General features: G+C 35.9%; 2 protein-coding genes across 3 annotated transcripts; one reads left to right on the top strand and one right to left on the bottom strand.

The window, feature by feature from the left end:
• The first annotated feature begins 3,172 nt into the window (after positions 1 to 3,172).
• Positions 3,173 to 5,781, top strand: LOC137731769 (UDP-galactose/UDP-glucose transporter 3-like). Its single transcript, XM_068470977.1, has 7 exons — positions 3,173 to 3,466; positions 3,614 to 3,711; positions 3,820 to 3,950; positions 4,374 to 4,404; positions 4,563 to 4,666; positions 4,839 to 4,960; positions 5,228 to 5,781. Exons 1-7 carry the CDS (start codon positions 3,363 to 3,365, stop codon positions 5,634 to 5,636), a joined length of 999 nt encoding a protein of 332 aa, XP_068327078.1. The 5' UTR covers positions 3,173 to 3,362; the 3' UTR covers positions 5,637 to 5,781.
• A 761-nt stretch (positions 5,782 to 6,542) lies between these two features.
• On the bottom strand, positions 6,543 to 11,669 carry LOC137732119 (transcription factor MYB124-like). 2 transcript variants are annotated; one of them, XM_068471417.1, is made up of 12 exons: positions 11,017 to 11,669; positions 10,846 to 10,892; positions 10,694 to 10,750; positions 10,472 to 10,544; positions 10,089 to 10,144; positions 9,821 to 10,000; positions 9,559 to 9,740; positions 9,195 to 9,340; positions 8,816 to 8,958; positions 8,518 to 8,729; positions 8,282 to 8,427; positions 6,543 to 7,790 (listed from the first exon to the last, which is right to left on the bottom strand). In XM_068471417.1, exons 1-12 carry the CDS (start codon positions 11,071 to 11,073, stop codon positions 7,680 to 7,682), a joined length of 1,410 nt encoding a protein of 469 aa, XP_068327518.1. In that variant the 5' UTR covers positions 11,074 to 11,669; the 3' UTR covers positions 6,543 to 7,679. The 2 variants fall into 2 exon arrangements, with proteins under 2 accessions (XP_068327518.1, XP_068327517.1); XM_068471416.1 differs by having other exon boundaries at positions 9,195 to 9,343; positions 11,017 to 11,667.
• Positions 11,670 to 18,706: the final 7,037 nt, after the last annotated feature.

Genomic DNA, 18,706 nt, shown 5'->3' with positions numbered 1-18,706 from the left:
AATACACTTACGAGGAGTGTAAAATAAAATTTTTGTAGTACTAATAACAATTCTCTTTTTTATATTTGTTTATTCGGGATTGATACCTTCTCAAATATAATAATTGTGTTAATCATTAGCACGAAAAATGCTAGTTGGACGCTCTCAAGTAGGATTCTTTAAGTATTTTTTGTTGTTTTATAGTTTAATGCTAATTTTTTTTGTTAATATTATATAATATTATGTTAAAAATATAAAATGACAAAAAATTTATATAAAGTTCTACTTTTAAAAAAGTCTCGCCATTTCTTTAATCGGCACTCAAAACAAACCAAAAAAAAAAACCTATAGAACTGGACATGGGATCAAGCAACAAATCATTGGGGGTATTTTGGGAATATAAATAATGGGTCGTGTGAAGGCTGTTGGCCAACAAGAATCAATAGCTAATAATTAGAGGGGAGGCATCATGTGACAAATTGAAATATAGAAAAAAGGTACTTGATGGCGTAGAAATTTGATATATGCCTTGACTGCAAATTCTTTGCATGCGCCAACCGTTTTCACACTCGACCTGACTGCCACGACTAATATAGTAGGAAGATGCCTCCTTCAGATAATTCTGTGTTCTACTTTTTTCTACATCTTAAAACGACGGAAAAGTAACGACGAACAAGTTGGTGGTTCAGTAGTAAAAAATAGATTTCGAGGTTTTTTTCAAATTAAAAATTGAAGATCTTAAATTCGAAATCTGTTGTTGATGTGAAAGTCAGACTTACGATCAGAAAATGCTAAAATATCTTTATCAGTTTTTCCAACCTCAAAAAAAGATAGATAATCATAACTTACTACCAATTTACCAATTGTTCCTTGAAAAAAAAAAAACAATTGAAAAGTGCAATTTAAGGGAAAAAAAAACATAGGAAGAGGAGAAATGTTACTTGTCCAGCTCAGCTGTGCTGATTACTGCAGGAGGCAGAAAGTACCATGGAAAGACAGGGATAGGGGAGCACTCAGAGGAGTAGATGAGGAAAGCAGCCCGTAACCACCTATCTCACCTGCCCAACCAGAACCAGGACACGTGTTATGTTGTTGTGTCTATGATTATGACGTCATTGTAAAGCCATTTCAAATAGAAATGATTGAACATGGTCCCGTCCAAAATTATAATCCTGTAAAAAATTAGTTTTAAATTAACTGTATCAAACCATACTTATACAACCGAATAAACTAAACATAATCCATTAATAATTTATTAGTTTTAAGTTTATTGGCAATTTTATTGGTTAATTAAAATATCTTTGATGTTGAATTTGGATCAATTATTGCACCTGATGAGTCGAGCCCTGAAAAAGGCTAAGGAGAAGGCTACATTTGGCCAACCTAATGCCCCTTTAGCCAAATAATAGTCTGGTGAGGCTCCACAGACTTATAACCCAGTCATCGGTTGAATGAGGTTTTTAGCAAATCATGCCATTTGTTTAACTTTGAGACATTTAGCGCTCTCCATTAGACATGACATAACACCGAAAACATGGCATTCCCCACTAATGATATATGGTTAAATATAAAATAAACTTAAAATGAATAATGTATCATTAACATGGAACGTCACAACAATTATATATTAGTGTCATATAAGTCATTCTCGAAACATAAAAATAATTATACGTACATTGATATGTCGTTTGGACAGCATTCTATACGATAGTTATGTATTTTAACCCTCCAGCTTGAATGGTCATATGACAACAGTAAGTGGGTCTCCAAAAGATGGGACACGTAGCCGTGTCGGATACTCGGAGTAACGGACTCAAATCACATGGCGGGGCTACTAGCCAAAGAATGTTGACCTGACCTGTCACCTCCGTGGGTCTAGGTCCTCCTCCTCGTAGAAGAAGAAGAAGGAACTATAGCAGGATGGGCGCCTGGGCCCAGAGATGTTTGTGTTTAGGTTCATGAAGCGTTTCGGGCCACAGTATTAGGGCTTGGCGTACTCTCCGGCCTGCTGCTCTACTGAGTCTATTCAACCGAGTTACCGGAGAAAGGTCTGCATGAAATGACGGTGTCACAAACTTAATATTATCTCGCAGCGACTTATGTGAAAAGTTAAAACGCATGGTGTCCCAATGGTGTACGTAAGTTCTTCTCGAGCTACCGAGAGCTATGTGATTTTTCAAAAATTCAAAGAACTTTTGTGAATATACAAGCGATAGTAGGGAGGAACGAAATTTTTGTGCAAATTAGTACTGGTTACTGAGGTGCTTTTATAAAAAATAGGTATAAAAAAAGCTAAGCTCAAAAAGATGTTTGGTAAACACTTAAAAACAACTTATTTTCACAGTTTTGGGTGAAAAAAAACTAAAAACGTGAAGTAACAAAAATGAGCTTATTCTCACACCACGGCAGAAACAGTTTTTTTTCATAGTACAGCAATATCAAACTAGCCTTTAGTTTCATCATCTTATCCATTGTCTTGCTGTCAAATTTTTTGCTAGTACAATGATGTGGCGTGCAAATGGATGGCTCCAACTAGATTAATCATAAAAAACCACTCGCTATATAACATCCAAACATTGTCACTTAAAATTGTTTGCACATATAATTAAATAACGAATTACTCTTTGTAATATAAGGACAAAGGAGAAAAAATAAAAGAAAACTAATGAAAATGACTTGAAAACTTTGAGTTTTAATCAAAATGACAAAAAAATGTTGTAAATGAATAGTATTAGAAGTAACTTTTTAGAATATAAATGTCTTTTTCGTTAAAGGTGAACACTACTGGGAGTGTTTCGTTAAAACTTCAAAAAAAAACAACGTAATTTATCGGTAATTTGAGAGAGGGAATAGGTTTTTTTTTTGTTTTTTTTTTAAATAAACGATAGTATCTACATTAAAGAGGTGAAAGAATGGGTTAAGTTTTACAATAGGGGTTTGTATAATAATACAGTTTAGGTTCGCATTTGAAGAGAATTGAACATAAAGATCTTTAGTTACAAATGAAAATGAATACTATTAGACAGTTGTCCTAATCGCCTCGGGTAGTTAAATAGTAGAAAGTAGCAATACCGGCCAACTGCCAGGGTCCGCGTTTGCGCAGCCAATGAGAAGCGACGCAGTGTCACCCAACCAATAGAAAGCCTCCACGCAGACAAAGCCACGTAGCGTTGGCGCTCCCGCCTATATCAACGGTCTCTTCGCCTTTCCTGAATTGTGGGAGTTATTTACCCAAAATTATTCTGCTAATATTCTTCTCGCTTCCTCTTAAACCTTCTCATCGGAAACCCTAATTATCTTGCTTCATTTGAAAAAAAGAGGGGAAGAGAGAGGAGGCCGGATCCGGAGGTATTTCCGACCACATTTACTTATTGGGGGCTGAAATGGAAACGCACGGATCGGGGCTCCGGCGCGTGTTGGTGTTCGGTTTCTGCGTCGTCGGAATTTGGTCTGCTTATATCTACCAAGGCGTGCTTCAGGAAACTCTGTAAGTGTTATTTTCTCTTTCTATCTGCATCTGGGGATTTCCCAGATCACGGACCTTTGTTTTGGAGATTTTCAGCTCCCGAAATTGTTTTCCGAATTGATCGATGAAGTTAATCAAAATTGGTGATGTTGTGATCTTTGTTTTTAGGTCCACGAAGCGATTCGGGCCAGATGGGAATAGGTTCGAACACCTTGCGTTCCTCAACTTAGCCCAAAATGTGGTTTGTCTAATCTGGTCATACATAAGTAAGTTTCAATCTCCCTGAAAAATCTTGAATTTCTTGTATCGTGGATTGATTGGAGCTGAAAAAACGAATTGGGTGATGATATTGTCATGTGGGTTTCTTTGAATAGTGTTAAAGCTTTGGTCTAGCGGTAATGCTGGAGGTGCGCCTATGTGGACGTACTGGAGTGCTGGGATTACTAACACGATTGGACCCGCTATGGGGATCGAAGCATTGAAGTATATCAGTTACCCGGCTCAGGTTTGCTTTCCAATTTGGAACCAGTAGCCCAAATGGGCAGCATTAGAGAATATATAGTAAATGGTCAGCATTAGAGAATATAGTAATGGTTATAGGAAGAATTGATGGTTGTGTGTCCTAGGTCTAGTTTACTTGATTTGAGTTTCTTAGGATCTAATTAGCGAGTGGTTGTGTGTCCTAGGTCTAGTTTACTTGATTTGAGTTTCTTAGGATCTAATTAGCGAGGAAGCAAATGATTGTCATATATGTTATGGAGCTGTTCATTTCCTCTGGATAAAATCATTGGCAGAAAATGGTTTAGGGCCGACCCCGTTATTTTGGATAAATGACTAGTTGAGTTGAGTTAATCAGGGTGTTGAATTGGTTCTTGAAGGGATGAGGATATATAGTTTTGGATATTTAAGCTGTTCTGTTTACTTGCAGGTCTTGGCAAAGTCCTCAAAAATGATTCCAGGTCAGATTTTTTCAAGTTTATTACTCTTCTATATCTTACTAAAGCAAGCATGTTACTCGTTATGAAGTTCAATTAAGATTGTGGAATATCATACTGATTAGATCAACCTTTAAATTTTGTACATAAATAAGTAATAAATGGTTATTATTTGTATGCAGTGATGCTGATGGGTACTCTAGTCTACGGCAAAAGATACAGCTTTCCTGAATATGTTTGTACTCTCCTTGTTGCCGGAGGGGTATCCATATTTGCACTCTTGAAGGTGAGGGATGGTGTGTGCGCTTGTGTGTATTTCTTGAGAATGGAACGAGAATTAAATAATTTTTACGTTTTCTCTTTCAATTTTCCTTCTATAAATTGTCCTCAATGAATTTCATGCAATTTATGCAATTTTTGTTGTTATTCTTATGTTTTTCTCATTCTGTCAATTTCAGACTAGCTCAAAGACGATTAGCAAGTTGGCACACCCAAATGCTCCCCTTGGGTATGGACTATGTTTCCTCAATCTTGCTTTTGATGGATTCACAAATGCTACCCAGGATTCAATAAAAGCAAGGTATACTTCAGAACAACTTCATCTTTGTCCTACCATTTAACTAGTTGTTGCCCTTCTGTTATTCACTGACTGGATTCTTGGCGTTATTTAAACTGTTTATCAACATTTGCAACCCCCTGCTTTCGAGAATGCTTGAGGGAGTTTTTATGCCGATCCTCTATATATTGTTTATAGAAATAGATGTGTGAAATTGTTGTGTTGAGCCATCTGTACGTGATTGATATAGAGAATTCAGTCTCAAATGTTGTAGCTTTTGTGTTTGCCCAGGTATCCAAAGACGAGCGCTTGGGAAATAATGCTAGGCATGAATTTATGGGGTACCATATACAACATGATCTACATGTTTGGCTGGCCACGTGGCAGCGGATTTGAGGCGGTTCAGTTCTGCAAGCAGCATCCGGAAGCAGCTTGGGACATTTTTCTCTATTGTCTCTGTGGTGCAGTTGGGCAGAACTTCATTTTCCTAACCATAAGTCGTTTCGGTTCCTTAGCTAACACCACCATTACCACAACCCGCAAGTTTGTAAGCATCGTGGTGTCTTCGTTGCTGAGTGGCAATCCCCTGTCAACTAAGCAATGGGGGTCTGTCGTCATGGTGTTTTCTGGGTTGTCGTATCACATCTACCACAAGTGGAGGAAATCGCAGAGAGTGCCAAAGAAGAGAAAGCCAATGTAATAACAATTTTGATCTTACATATTCAAAACCCTTCTTTCCAAAATTTTACATCTCTTGTTCTTTCCCTCCGTAGTCGTATCAAGCTATTTGTAATGTAATTGAACAGACCCTCTAATCTCTATAGCTATAGAGAGAGTATTCTGAACTTTTTGTAATGGAAGTCGCACGGTAGTCGTAGCCACACCTTATATTTGTACGGTTTCTCATTAGTAATGTTTTGGTGGCAATCAAAGAGTTGAATTATCGTAATGGAATGGATGTCGAGGACATCTTGAACTACCCTGGAGAAAACACAACTTCAGAGATGTTGACTGACGAACAAACTATTGAGTGTCCTGGGAAGTGATCAAGGTAATGGAGTCGAAGATGACGCTTCTACTATGGAGCCCGTTTCGCAAAAATAAGCTCTCAAAGCGGTGATGACATTGAATAATTCGAGATGAAAAACCCACACCAGACTTTCTTATCATGTTAAGAAAAGTTAGAGATGAGATCAAAGGTGACATCAATTTCAAGAAGAAACAAACAATGATTGAGTCATATTTCAGGAAGGCCTCGTAGTCGAAACATAAGCCCTATGTGTCAGAAAATTATTAATTTATATATTACGGGAGACCTATATGAATTTTCTATAATGTATTGTCTTATGAATTTAGCGAATTATTAATTTAGCACGTTATTCCCAAATCAGGGCTGGCCAAAAAGATTATTTAACTAAGGTTATTAATTTTATTACTAGTTTATCCTTGAGATCAAACAATTTTACGTTGGGGTTGAGAGGTCAAAAGTGCCAATTTGTGCTCATATACCTTCACTCGAGAAAGTTTACAGCAAATTATTGCAAGTGCACTTTATTTTGTAGAGATTTCCCTCCCTCTTTTACCACTTTGCTTTTCCTTTCTTCCTAATCATACTTGTCCACCACCACCACCAAACACAGTACTTCAAAACACTATCAAGACAGAAGAACTGAAGACTGGGAGCTACCTTCACGCCTGCCATAACCCTCTGGTAAGTAAAACCAATGGCTTTCTACTTCCTGGCTCAAATTTTGCCTACTTTTACGCCCATTTTCTTTTCGGATTTCTTGTTCCGTTCCTTATTTTGAATGAAACTCATGCATCCTGCATCTGTGTGCGAGTCGGTTTCTTAGTTTTCTGATGCTGAATGTTCTAACATTACTTCACACTTGCTAGATGTGTTCATCTTTGACACAAGCGATAGTGGGGGAGGGGAGATTCAAACTCGGCACCTCAGATACAAAGGTAAATATCTTGACCAACTGAGCTACGAGCCTCTTGATTAGAGATGTGTTCATCAGTTCATGTCTTGATTCTAGGAAGAAAGAGTAGAACAAAAGAGAGAAGTGCACACCAAAACCAAAACCATTTTCACTCCAATTACATTAAGTTTTGTTACATCAGAAATCATGGGGGGAAATCAAACCAAAGAAGGAAAAAATATCAACTTATTATGTACCCGTTTTCCACGCCGGAAAAACGATAAACAGGAATCCACTTGAACTGGTTAATCCTCTCTCATTTTTTTTCTTGTTTTCCTCTTCTTCTCTTTCTCTCTGTTTTGTTTTGATCATGTACGCTAGCAGAAAATATAGGCAAGCTGCCTATGTATACTTACAGTAGTCTTACACTCTTGAATGACTAGGGATATAGCAGGTTCTGTACAACTGTAAAAATCAAGGCCAAAAAATGGAACACTCGGAAAACATATTGGATGACAATAGACAAACTAAAGAATGACACACCAAACACACAAAAAGCGAGTACCGATTAGGAACTCTGAAGGAGGTAACTCTGCTTAGGTCAAAATAATGCAGAAAACTATGTTAGATACGTTTGCAAATGCTAAAATGCACCATTGCATTCTAGATCTGGGTTTTGGGAAGCAGATCTTTACCTGCCCATTTGTAAAATTTTAGGCTGGAATGGCTGCAATCCTAAGAAAAGAGGAATCCAAAACGGACACGAACTCAATAGGCCATGTAAAATTTCTATATATGAGGTGGTGGATCAAAAAGGTTGGCTATAGACTTTGGAGGAGGGATCGTTTGCAGGGTGGTGGTTGTGAAGGATTGGTGCTTGGGATGGGGCAGGGGGAGTCCTCTCCAAGCGTTTTGAGCAAGAAATTCCTCTCCTGAAAAATTCCAACACATAAGTGGTCATTGGTCAGTCTTAATACATACAATTTCATGCATTCGTACCATAAGAAGTTAGGAACTTGTTCTACATATAATAACCGTCACCTAGATTCTATGAGGCAAATGAGAAGCTACAGAGATTTCCAAATTCAGGTCTGCGGGTAGAAATTTGGAACAAGGCTGAACATCGCTGAGCATGGTTACCAAACTAATATACTCGGATTTCAATAGTTTTGTAGCTCCTAAATTTTTTCGAAAGGATGCAAACACTTTTGTCTCTCTAAGATGCCTAGAATCGACTATTTGTGTTCTGCTATATGTTTTGTTAGCATCACCTGGACTTTGGTTAAGCATTGCATTGCTTCACCTAGATTCCAGCGGGGTGACTTGAAACAACGTTAAGCATCATTACTAATACCACTTCTTCTGCAACCATTAAAACTAATAGCTTATTGTTTAATAGAGTTGAACTTCTGAGACAACTTACACTTTCAGAAAATTTTGGGCTAGGAATTCCTGCTGCCAAGGATCTGAACAATGGGGTAACTTTAATAGGAGAAGTGAACTCTGTATTTGACGACACAGAAACAACTGCGTAATCTTTTGTTGCTTCATCACATGATGGAAATATCTCTGCGGAAAGAAAGATTAGATAGGTTATCAGCAAATCTGATTGAGTAGGAAATGTGATCAGCCAACATATCTTATATGTTAATCCATTACCTTGCTTTTCGGAAACAATCCCTTTCTCACAATCACCAACATCATTTTGCCCTTCAATAGGAATTGAGTGTGACCCTAGTCGAATCTCCTGATTCGGTGAACCTATTTCAACTTCATTTTGTTCCACTTGATAGCATTCTGTTTGGGACAGAAGAGTTGACCCTGTACTGTATTCGGAACTTCCTGGAGAGTCGTCGTATAGATCTGGCTGCCTGCAATGTATATGTCACCAATTAGATGGTGTACAGTGGTTTAAACATGCTCATATAAGAATAGTAGTCTAAATCACATTTCTTACTGCCAAGATGGTCCGCTTCCCTCAGTGGTACTCCTTAAGTCCTCTAACAGATATTTAAGATCTTCGAGTTGAAAATCAAAATCGTCAATTCCATAACTGAGGATGTCACTGTCTTTGCTTTGATTCAAGAAATCTTGGAGCACCTGAATATCACATTTGATGTATGTTATGCAGACTCAATTTGGCACCAGACTTGAATCTGTTTTACTCTCTGAATTAAATATGGAGGAATCAAGTACTAAAGGCATCTGAATATCACATTCGCAATATATGTGAGTTATATGTATATTTATATGTTCCTATGATTTTTAAAAACCAAGCAATTAAATGTTAATTGCTCAGTCCACAGGACCACAGCAAATGGATAATTATTTCTCACCATCCAAGCATTTTCAAGACTCTGGTCTGTGTTCTCTGAGTTAACTTTTAATGCCAGCGAGCTGAGCAACTCCGCTTGTTGCATCAAAGCAATTATCTTCGGGTCATCCTTCTTGAGAAATGATCCTTGAAACTTGCCATTTTGTACTGCTGATAAATGAAAGTAAGAGTGACCTTAGAGTTTTGTAGTTGAGAACATATAAACCAACGCATAATGAATTTTCAAATGATAAATAGGCCAACTTTCTGCTGACCCAATACAAACAATATGCTTATGTTCTCACACATTTCCTGCAATGTTCTTTTCAGGCATCGTAAAGAAATCTGATGAGTTGCCAAACAAGTTTCAATTTGAGGTGATTTACCATTCCCGGGGAATTCCTTGGTGCTATGCCCGTTATGCTGGTCTTGCAGATTCTCTACATTGTGAGCATTCTGAATCAACACAGTAAACGGAGGTCTTAGCTGCTGATTTATCTTTCCACACTGCTCAAGTAGCCTGTCCCCAGAGGTGCGATTTTTGGGGAGACTAGGGATGTGGCTTCTCCTGCGTTGCACAAAGAATGAGTTCTACTACATTGAGCAGTAACCAAATCAACATTTTTGTACATAAAGATGTAATTTTACCTCATTTTCTTAGGAGGTACCGTTGTTTCTGTTGTTCCACCCGTATTGAATCCATTTCGTATTATGACCCTTTTGTCATTTTGATTAATGTACGATTTTGCATTTTCTTTAGCTAAGGCCTCATATTTTGCTCTCTTCTTGCACAAAGTTGAAAACCGGTTTTTCACGGCATTGTCAGTTCTGCATAAGTAGGGCAATTTATGATCTTAATTGCGTCATTAGATCGAGCTAAGGTATTTCAGGAGGAGAAAAAAGAAAGCTAATATACCTTCCTGAAACCACCTTTGCTATTTCTGTCCATCTGTTCCCGAATATCTTCTGAGCCTGCAGATCCGATCACCTTGAGAAATTAGGTTTCTACCACATCCAATGACGAGGGTAATAATGTTTAATGCTGAATAAACAGTGGTGGTTTTTTCTGTTCAACTTTAGGAAGACATGCAGTGCAATCACCAGGCCTGGCCTACTTGGTCATATTACAGAAAATGATTAAATCCTCTCAACAATCAAGTTTTGATGATTTATTTTTCTCCTTAAACCATTTAAGGATGCTTAAAGTGGAAGAATTTCATACTTTTTTGACGAGGCAATATTCTAAATTACTCTAATCTACTGCGCACAACGATATTCTAAGCTACTGTCGTCAAGTACCTCGCACAAGAGCATGTCTTCCTCTGGTGACCATCCTCCCTTCTTGAAGTCAGAATTCAAGTATGTGTACCATCTGCAACATTATTTGTCAAATTTCAGACAAAATAAAAATAAAAAATTGCAGTCAAAACAATTAGACCTCAATAATTGAGTAGGTAATGAAAAAACAGAGGATTTCTCAGCAGAACTCAACTCAAACATCAACATTGGGTTTGAAATTACCTTCTCCTGCACTGTCTGGTTGTTTTATCCTTGAATTTAGATGCAATGACAGCCCAACTGCACACAAATTGATCACAAAAACATAGCCTTCATTGAATAAATGTAAAGAAAAATTGTAAAACCAACCCAGGTGAGAAAAACAAGAAACTTACTTTTCTGTTCCACGGAGGCTGATTTGATTCCTCAGTATGTCATCCTCCTGCAACTCAAAAGAACAACCAGAACCCATGTCAGAAATAAACCAAAGAAACATGATTGGGTGTCTTGATCAAAACCCAGAACTCAAAAAAATCCAATGAGAGAGAGAGAGATGAAAAGACCACCTCTTGAGACCAACTAACGATATGGCGCTCCTTCTTCTTTGACTCCTCCTGCGGCATTTGGGTTTTAAATTTCACCTCTCTCTCTCTCACTCTTATCTCACAGTTGCTCACTCCTCAGTCTCTCTCTCTCTCTCTCTCTCTCTTACGCTCCCAGATGATCCCTTTATCCAAAACCAAGTTGCATAATACTACTAAAGCCAGAGTCTTTTTCAGCTATATAATAAAATAGCCAAACCCCAATAGAAAGCCACACCTCAAAAGCTATCCAATCTCCTTCCTGTATTGGATTTAATCGCCTCGGATTCTAACTTTTCAGCCGCACTCCCTTTGGAGTTTGGAGTTTATATCACAAATATATGCTCAAACAGTGCATATACTTGTAAAAACAGATTAGATTGGATCCGGGTACTCGTATTTGTACCGATTTCAAACAACTTACAGGGATTTTGGGATGAAAATACGATCAGGGGTCGTGAGAGTTTTGGGGTGGGACTGGACTGAACAGTGAGAGGGTGGACTGGAGAGAGGAGGAGAGGGGAGAGCTTTTTTCAAAGTTTCTCTGTATCTTTACAACTAACAAACTTACAAGGACTGCAAGTCTGGAAAAATCGTATATTTTAATGAATAAAAAATAAATAAAAACCAACGGATTGTTTGGTTGCTTTAGTTTATAGTGCGCGGGTATGAGCGCAAGTTTGAAAAAATAACGCTGAATTCCATGAGATAACATTAATGCATCAGTAATACTGGTGAAGACTAAGCCCAAAGGGCCACACACCACCTCACTATTTTTTTATTTTATTCATCATATCATTATGTATTTGTATATAGGAATTAAATTCAAATTTGGCCCTCTATACTTTTGATATTGTCTACTTTGATCCCTATTTTCAATCCCAAATTAGTCCTGGAACTTTTGTAAGTGTGTCTAACAATGACTTTGGATATAAATTTTTACTTTCATTTTAATCAAGTCACTGACATCCAAGCTCCTTATTTACATTAAAGAGGCGAGCTCATTGCCTTCACTTTTTGCAATTTGACACCATTCAATATTGTAGACCCAGTTTAGATTCATAACCTATGATAGTCTCGCGTAATATTGAATGTTGCACACGCTTCACCTTCTTGTGTGGAGTTTCACAATTTCATTTCTTATGAATGTAAGATGGTTGGTAGGATAAGATAGGAAAAACTTTGAAAATGGAAAAAAAATAGGTTGAAGGGGCTTTAATCTGTGTGATTTGGCCAGACATTCTTTCACAACATTGAAAATGTGTACACACATTTCCTCTTATGTTCATTTTTTTCAAAACATTCAGAGCGTTTTTATTTGTTTTCAAATTTTTGAATACATTTTCTTTTATAAAGGGGACGTGACCATCTTCGTGACCTAACCTTCCCATTTAGTCACACACTATTCACTCTCACTCAAAAGGGCAGCCTCAAATTTCTATTTCAATTCAATGCTTCCTCTTTTCGTTTTATTATTTTCATCACTTAAATCTTGCTATTTCTTTTCCCACCACCTTCAATTTTACTGTGATTTCAATTGGCCTTTCTTCATTTCCACGCGTTTGTTAGACTCATGTCTACAACCTTCTGTTTCCATTGGTTCCAAACTTCCAACCCCCACATGCATGTGTACCGATGGGAACGTGTCCCAGCTCTCAAACTTCAGTTTTAACGTTGGCCTCAAATGATTTTTCAGTATGTCGGAAACACGATTCGGTATACCAAGTGTCAAATACAATTGGTTGAATACTTGAATAAAAATTCAACCACTTATATTATATTACTTGATATAACAAACCATGTTTTCAGCACACTAACAAATTTCTCAATGGCTTGGCATGCAGCTTCCTTTGGTTTCTCTTTTACTCCACGTTTAATATTAAACACGAGTTCGTTTTGAAAATTTGAAAATCAAAAGTTGAATTATTTTTTATATCCTCGTAGGAATTGTCTAGAAGTATGCACGCATGCTTCATGAATCATGTTAATTAAGGGTGTTTTTTAATCAGATATCAGAGGATTTTGATTGCATCAATAGATTTCCCCTAATTTGTTCTTATAAAAAAAGTTTACTTACATAATTACTCTTGAACCAAGTATTTATAAGTTAAAAAAGATACGGTTTATTGTGATGGAGTATCCTAATAATATTACATAATATATTCATTATGTTGTACATATACATTGTTGCATTGTGTGTTGCTACAAATACACTTTGTATGACAAGTCATGCTATACAGAACAAAATACAATATGCAAGCGCTATTTTAGCCATTAGACGTGACAAACTCACCATTTCTTTCTCCTTAGGCTCCATTTGGTACACGGAAGAAATTGATGGGAAATCAATCCCTATGTAATTTTCTAGGGGACGGGAAATCTGAAGATTATTTCTTGTTTGGTAATCATGGGAAAGCAGCTAGGAAGTATAATTTTATTTATTTTTCCATGTTTAATTTAATTGGCACAATAATAATAAAAAATATTTATCTTTCCCAATGTACCCCTACTTAACAGTGTCATTATTATTTATTAAAGTGGGCAAATTTGTCATATGAAGGTGTAATTAAACAGAAATTACTGCTTTTCTTGGTCTCTTATGGGAAGGAAAAATGAACCAAGATGAATGGAGGGTTTCGCTTTCCCCCCTATTTTCCCATGAGCTTGGAAGCTTTTCTCAAGACTGGACATGCCAGACATTAGAAAATAAATGATTTCTCATTCCCAAGTCCATTTTCCTGCAAACCAAACGCCTCTTTATGATATATATATATATGGGTAATACTAGGTAGATTAAATATGTACACTAAATTTGTAAACTAAATGGGGTGTCGCCAACAAGAATTAAGCAAGTTGATCAACATTTAACTAATAATCTAATCATCAACTTTCATATCATTTAGTTTAAAATTTTTAATCCCCCTAGCTTACCCTGTATATATTAATATTTGTCGTTGAATGTGCAAATGATGCAACTCCAATTTAACTCAATAGTGTTGTCAATTATCAATGCAATTAACAAACAGTTAAATTAAATTTAGAGTTCATACAGCTAGCCCTAAGAACTAGTTTACACCATAATTTGCATATGCAAATTAATTAGAAATTGGGCACCCTCTCATGCAATATATATACATATGTGTGTGTGTGTGTGTGTGTGTACATACAAAATCAAAAAGAAAAACTAGGAACGGGTGTTCATCAAAGCCAAAGGACAGCAGCCACCAAGTTGCTGTTAATTTGGACCCTTTTCTATATGTACTCCATGAATTAGGACAAACACTTTCAAATTGATGAGTAAAATAGGAGAGAAATCAGAAAAATATAACCTCACATTTCTCTTTGCGAAGTGACAGAAACCTAACTATATTCATACTAGATCTAATTTTAGATTTAAGCTTTTGTTATTTTCGACTGAAAATCCATGTGGGCCTCAAATTAAGTAGCCGACTGATTGCTGGTGATCATATTAAATCACACATTAAACTAATAGTTACACATTTCCATATTACGCTTTCATTACTTTGACAGCATCTTACTTTAAATTATAGCAAAATGATAAGATCACTGTACTGCTGGCGTATAGGAGTTGCTGAACTTCTAACACAAGTGGTTAAGATATTATTATGAAATTTTGTGTTCGACTCGACTGCTCTAACCCTAATCACATTGGTATAAGATTTTGTTGTAAACCAAACATTGATCAAATAATATTTTGAATGAGAGATACTAAGAAGACTCTCTTAAAAGTGAGACTTCTTATGAATTTTCTGTCATCTCATGTTTTTAGCACAATGTATTATAATGTTGGCATAAAAATTAATGATAAATTATGAAGTAATTGAGAGTTCATAGAAAACCTCACTTTGAGAGTAAAATTAGCATCTCTATTCTGATTTTACATTGTTTTTGCAAAAGTATAAACATCCATCTATTCCTTTGTCTAAGTAAAGGAAAACATTTCTCCATATATTATACAGACCAAACTTTTACTTATTCCTTTAACCCAACGGACCTTTTCTACTTGCTAGCCTTTGCCAGGTGGGCAACTCCGTGATCCACCACGTGGACCAGTAAAAGATAAATGCCTAATCCTTTCGGACTTTTGAAATCTTCAATTAGTGGAGCCCTACAAACGGCAAAAAACCAGAAATGGGCATCTCAATGGTCTCTTTCTTGACAACGAAGTCTCCCGCCAAAAACATGCTATTGATTCAAGGAAGAATGCCCATGGAATGCCCATGCTACTCATTCTGCATACTGTTTGAGAATAATGGTGCAATCAGAGTCAGAGAAGGGGATGTGAGACATGTATCATATTTATATGCATAAACGGATACATGTATATGTTATGAATATATTTAAACATAAAGAAATGATTTTGTACGCCATTTTTCTCACTTTAACAAATAAAAAAGAATCATTTGAAAGAATTAAAAGCGAGTGTACGGAAATCACTCCGTTAGACATAAACTTTTTGGAAAGGAAATCTAAAAATGTTCATGTAAGATGGAGATAGTGGGAGAATGTACTTTTAGCTGGGTAGAGACCCTAGAGGGTCGGTAATATTTGTCCCACAGCCACCCATAAAATTGATGGGCAAAGACCCAGAAAAAGAAAAAAAGACCGACCTTGTGGACCCCTATGTAAAAACTAATTTGCAGTATTGCTACATGAATATATTAGATACCCTTTAAAAGTTTTAAAGATTTTAGAACAAATACGTACGTACATATATATAACGTACAATCCCAGGACAATGCATGAAACCCTAATATTCAAAAAGAAAAGTCCCCTTCCTCTTCGATCATCTTCCACCCACCGTGCCTTCATTTTGTCATTTTTCAGCTTTGATTGAAACTTGAAAGTCAAACCGTTCTTTTTTTTCTTGGCCTGCCTGCCTCGACTTAGATTTGCGTGGCTCGTATATAATCACTTTATTATCTTTTGACGCTTAGCTAGGTTAGTGTTATGCTGGTATGATCGTCACCCTTGACAAATTTCACGCGGTTTTATCAGAATTTAGGTCCATTTGGTCCCATCTTCATGGGATGCATGTAAAAAAAAGTATAGCATGCATGTATGCCTTCTTATGTTTTTTGTCGTCAATTACCTTAATATTATTATACGTTTAATTTCTAAGCTATGGCAAATCTGAAACCAGTAGGGCATGCTTTGGCGCATCATATAGATATTACGATTTCAACGTTGCACAAGACAATAGGTGGTCTCGTCCCTCTCAATTCAATGCCCTGCGGGTAACCTAGAAAACTTTGGATGAAAAAAATGAATTTGACAAAGTCTAGGCATTTCCCTTTCCCCACATTCATAATCTAACAAATAAAATAGTTTATTGATAGATATGAATTTTGAGGATCAAAAGTCATAATTGCAATAACATTCTTTCAAAAAACATGTCTCTCCTTTGTTATTTAAATTTAAATTAAACACTTCTACCTTCTTCATCATTAAACAATGCACTCATTTGTATAATAAAAAATGCTCATATTATATTATTCATTTCTTTTATGAATAAGGTTAATAGTTTAACATGCTATATATTGTAAGAAGTTATAAGCACAATCATGTATGGAGTTATAGTTACAGAGTACATGCTTCGTGACTAAAATCGAAGACTTACCTGAGGAAGAAACAGCCATGGCAGCTAGAGTTTCGAGGATAGTCTTCTGTAATCAAACAGCCAAGAGCCCTAGCTAACAAGTGGGTTTGTAGCAAGGAGCTCCTATTACAGCGATTAAGATCCCTATATATAATGATTATTAGGGATTGGCAAATCACATGATAGTATTATAGTCCTAAATGGTATTGAATTCTTGTGTAACCAAAACATCTCTTGATGTCCTTCACACCACAATTCCTTGACTGAGTTACTTGGACGTCAAGAAATCATAAAACCACGTCCTTTGACACTCACAAGCTTACATATACATCGTCTGAATGAAATATAATTTTGTTATAAAAATTAAAAAAAAAAAAATCCATGTATATATGCTACCAAACTATCAATGCAAAACAAATGGCCAAATAGAACATATCAAATCGAAGGAAAGCCCTTTCTTTGGTTTCATAAACCCTAATTATACTCATTCCACTAAGGCACTTAAACCTTAACATAAACCAAAACCAAAATCATGCAAGGTATAATGTTGTCTGCAGTGGAGCTTAATTTGGTAGGGAAGAGAGGCCCAAGTTCCCAAAGAGATTGATATTTGATAAGATGGGGTGGGGGCACTAGGGCTTCCCCCTTACCCCTTCATTATATTTTGCATATTCTTTTCATAAAACTCTCAGCATATATCAGTCGTTACTCGTTAGTCATCACCGTCATCCCAGTTGAGCGGCCACCCAATCAATTACTGCGCGCCAAGTGTCCCCCCGCTCTCCCTGCCTTGCTTTAACTCTTTTTCCCCTTCAAAACAAAAAAATAGAAAATGTAAAACATGGGCCAATTTTGAGGGTCGCATTCTCAACAAAAGGGCATTTGGTGAATCATTAGCTACTAAATATTCAATGAGCTTATCATAACTTACTTTTGCTTTGGCCTTATCTTACCGTGCTCAGTGCTGTGCCACGAGGGAGAGCTATTCTAGCTTTTAACTTGTTATGCTTTTCATCATTTCATTTTATTTTCGCTAAGAATGATGATTTTAATTTTATTAAAATGGGCAAATTGTACACACACACATGTATATGTATTTACATTATTAAATAGGGAAAATTAGAATGCCCTATATATTTTTTATAGTTGTTAGATTAAACATTCATCCATTTTAAAGATTTGATTAAGGTGCTTTGATCAATTGTCACCTCAATAATTTTCTATTTATTTAATTTCTATGTCATTAATTTAAATGCATTTATATCGAGGCATAAGGTAGCTTAGCAACTAATTGCCTATAATATAGGAATTTAATTTCGTCAATCCCCTTCTATGCATTAAATGACATTTTTTAATAAAATAAAATAAAAATTAATTAACTAATTCCTCATTACCTTATTATTAGTATTTAAAAAAAAAAATCTCTTTCTATTAAAAATGTCTCAATAAAAAGTCTTCAATACATATTTTTTCACGTATAGATATATAAAAAATATACTTAAAACTTATGGTACATTTGAGAACAAAAGTATCGACTTTTGGTACGTTATATTTCAAATGTACCGAGAAACCAAATGTACCATAAAACCAAATGTACCCATTGTTATGTAACCCTTTTGGTACGTTTAGATTTCAAATGTACAAAGAAATCAAATATACCAAAATTTCAAATGTATCATAAAACCAAATGTGCCCATTGTCAGGTAACCCTTTTGGTACGTTTAGATTCCAAATGTACCAAAAGACCAAATGAACAAAAAATACAAATGTATAACAAAACCAAATGTATCTATCAGATAACCCTTTTGGCATATTTACATTCCAAATGTACCGAGAAATACAAAAAAACAAATCCACTATAAAACTAAATGTGTCCATATTATAGGTAAATAGACGTAGCTATATAATCAAACAAATCTTTATTATGTGTTGGGTCTTCTAAATAATAAAATCTGACAATTTTTTTTATAAATATTCTACTATATTCACAAAAAAAAAAGTTCAATTATAACAAACAATAAAAAAATGTATAGAGATGGATGATAAATGCATAAA

The sequence above is a fragment of the Pyrus communis genome, chromosome 4, assembly GCF_963583255.1.
Source record: "Pyrus communis chromosome 4, drPyrComm1.1, whole genome shotgun sequence".
NCBI lineage: Eukaryota > Viridiplantae > Streptophyta > Magnoliopsida > Rosales > Rosaceae > Pyrus > Pyrus communis.
The sequence above is the reverse complement of the archived record's forward strand: the minus strand, read 5'-3'. Positions and strand labels throughout refer to the sequence as shown.

Excerpts from the sequence above, each read along its gene's own strand:
- LOC137731769 (XM_068470977.1), top strand. The coding sequence starts at position 3,363 with ATGGAAACGCACGGATCGGGGCTCCGGCGCGTGTTGGTGTTCGGTTTC. Across the intron at positions 4,667-4,838 it reads CCATATTTGCACTCTTGAAG|ACTAGCTCAAAGACGATTAG; the intron begins GTGAGGGATGGT and ends TGTCAATTTCAG. Across the intron at positions 4,961-5,227 it reads CAGGATTCAATAAAAGCAAG|GTATCCAAAGACGAGCGCTT; the intron begins GTATACTTCAGA and ends GTGTTTGCCCAG.
- LOC137732119 (XM_068471416.1), bottom strand. The coding sequence starts at position 11,073 with ATGCCGCAGGAGGAGTCAAAGAAGAAGGAGCGCCATATCGTTAGTTGG. Across the intron at positions 10,001-10,088 it reads GCAAAGGTGGTTTCAGGAAG|AACTGACAATGCCGTGAAAA; the intron begins GTATATTAGCTT and ends CTACTTATGCAG. Across the intron at positions 7,791-8,281 it reads GCCCAAAATTTTCTGAAAGT|GAGAGGAATTTCTTGCTCAA; the intron begins GTAAGTTGTCTC and ends GGAATTTTTCAG.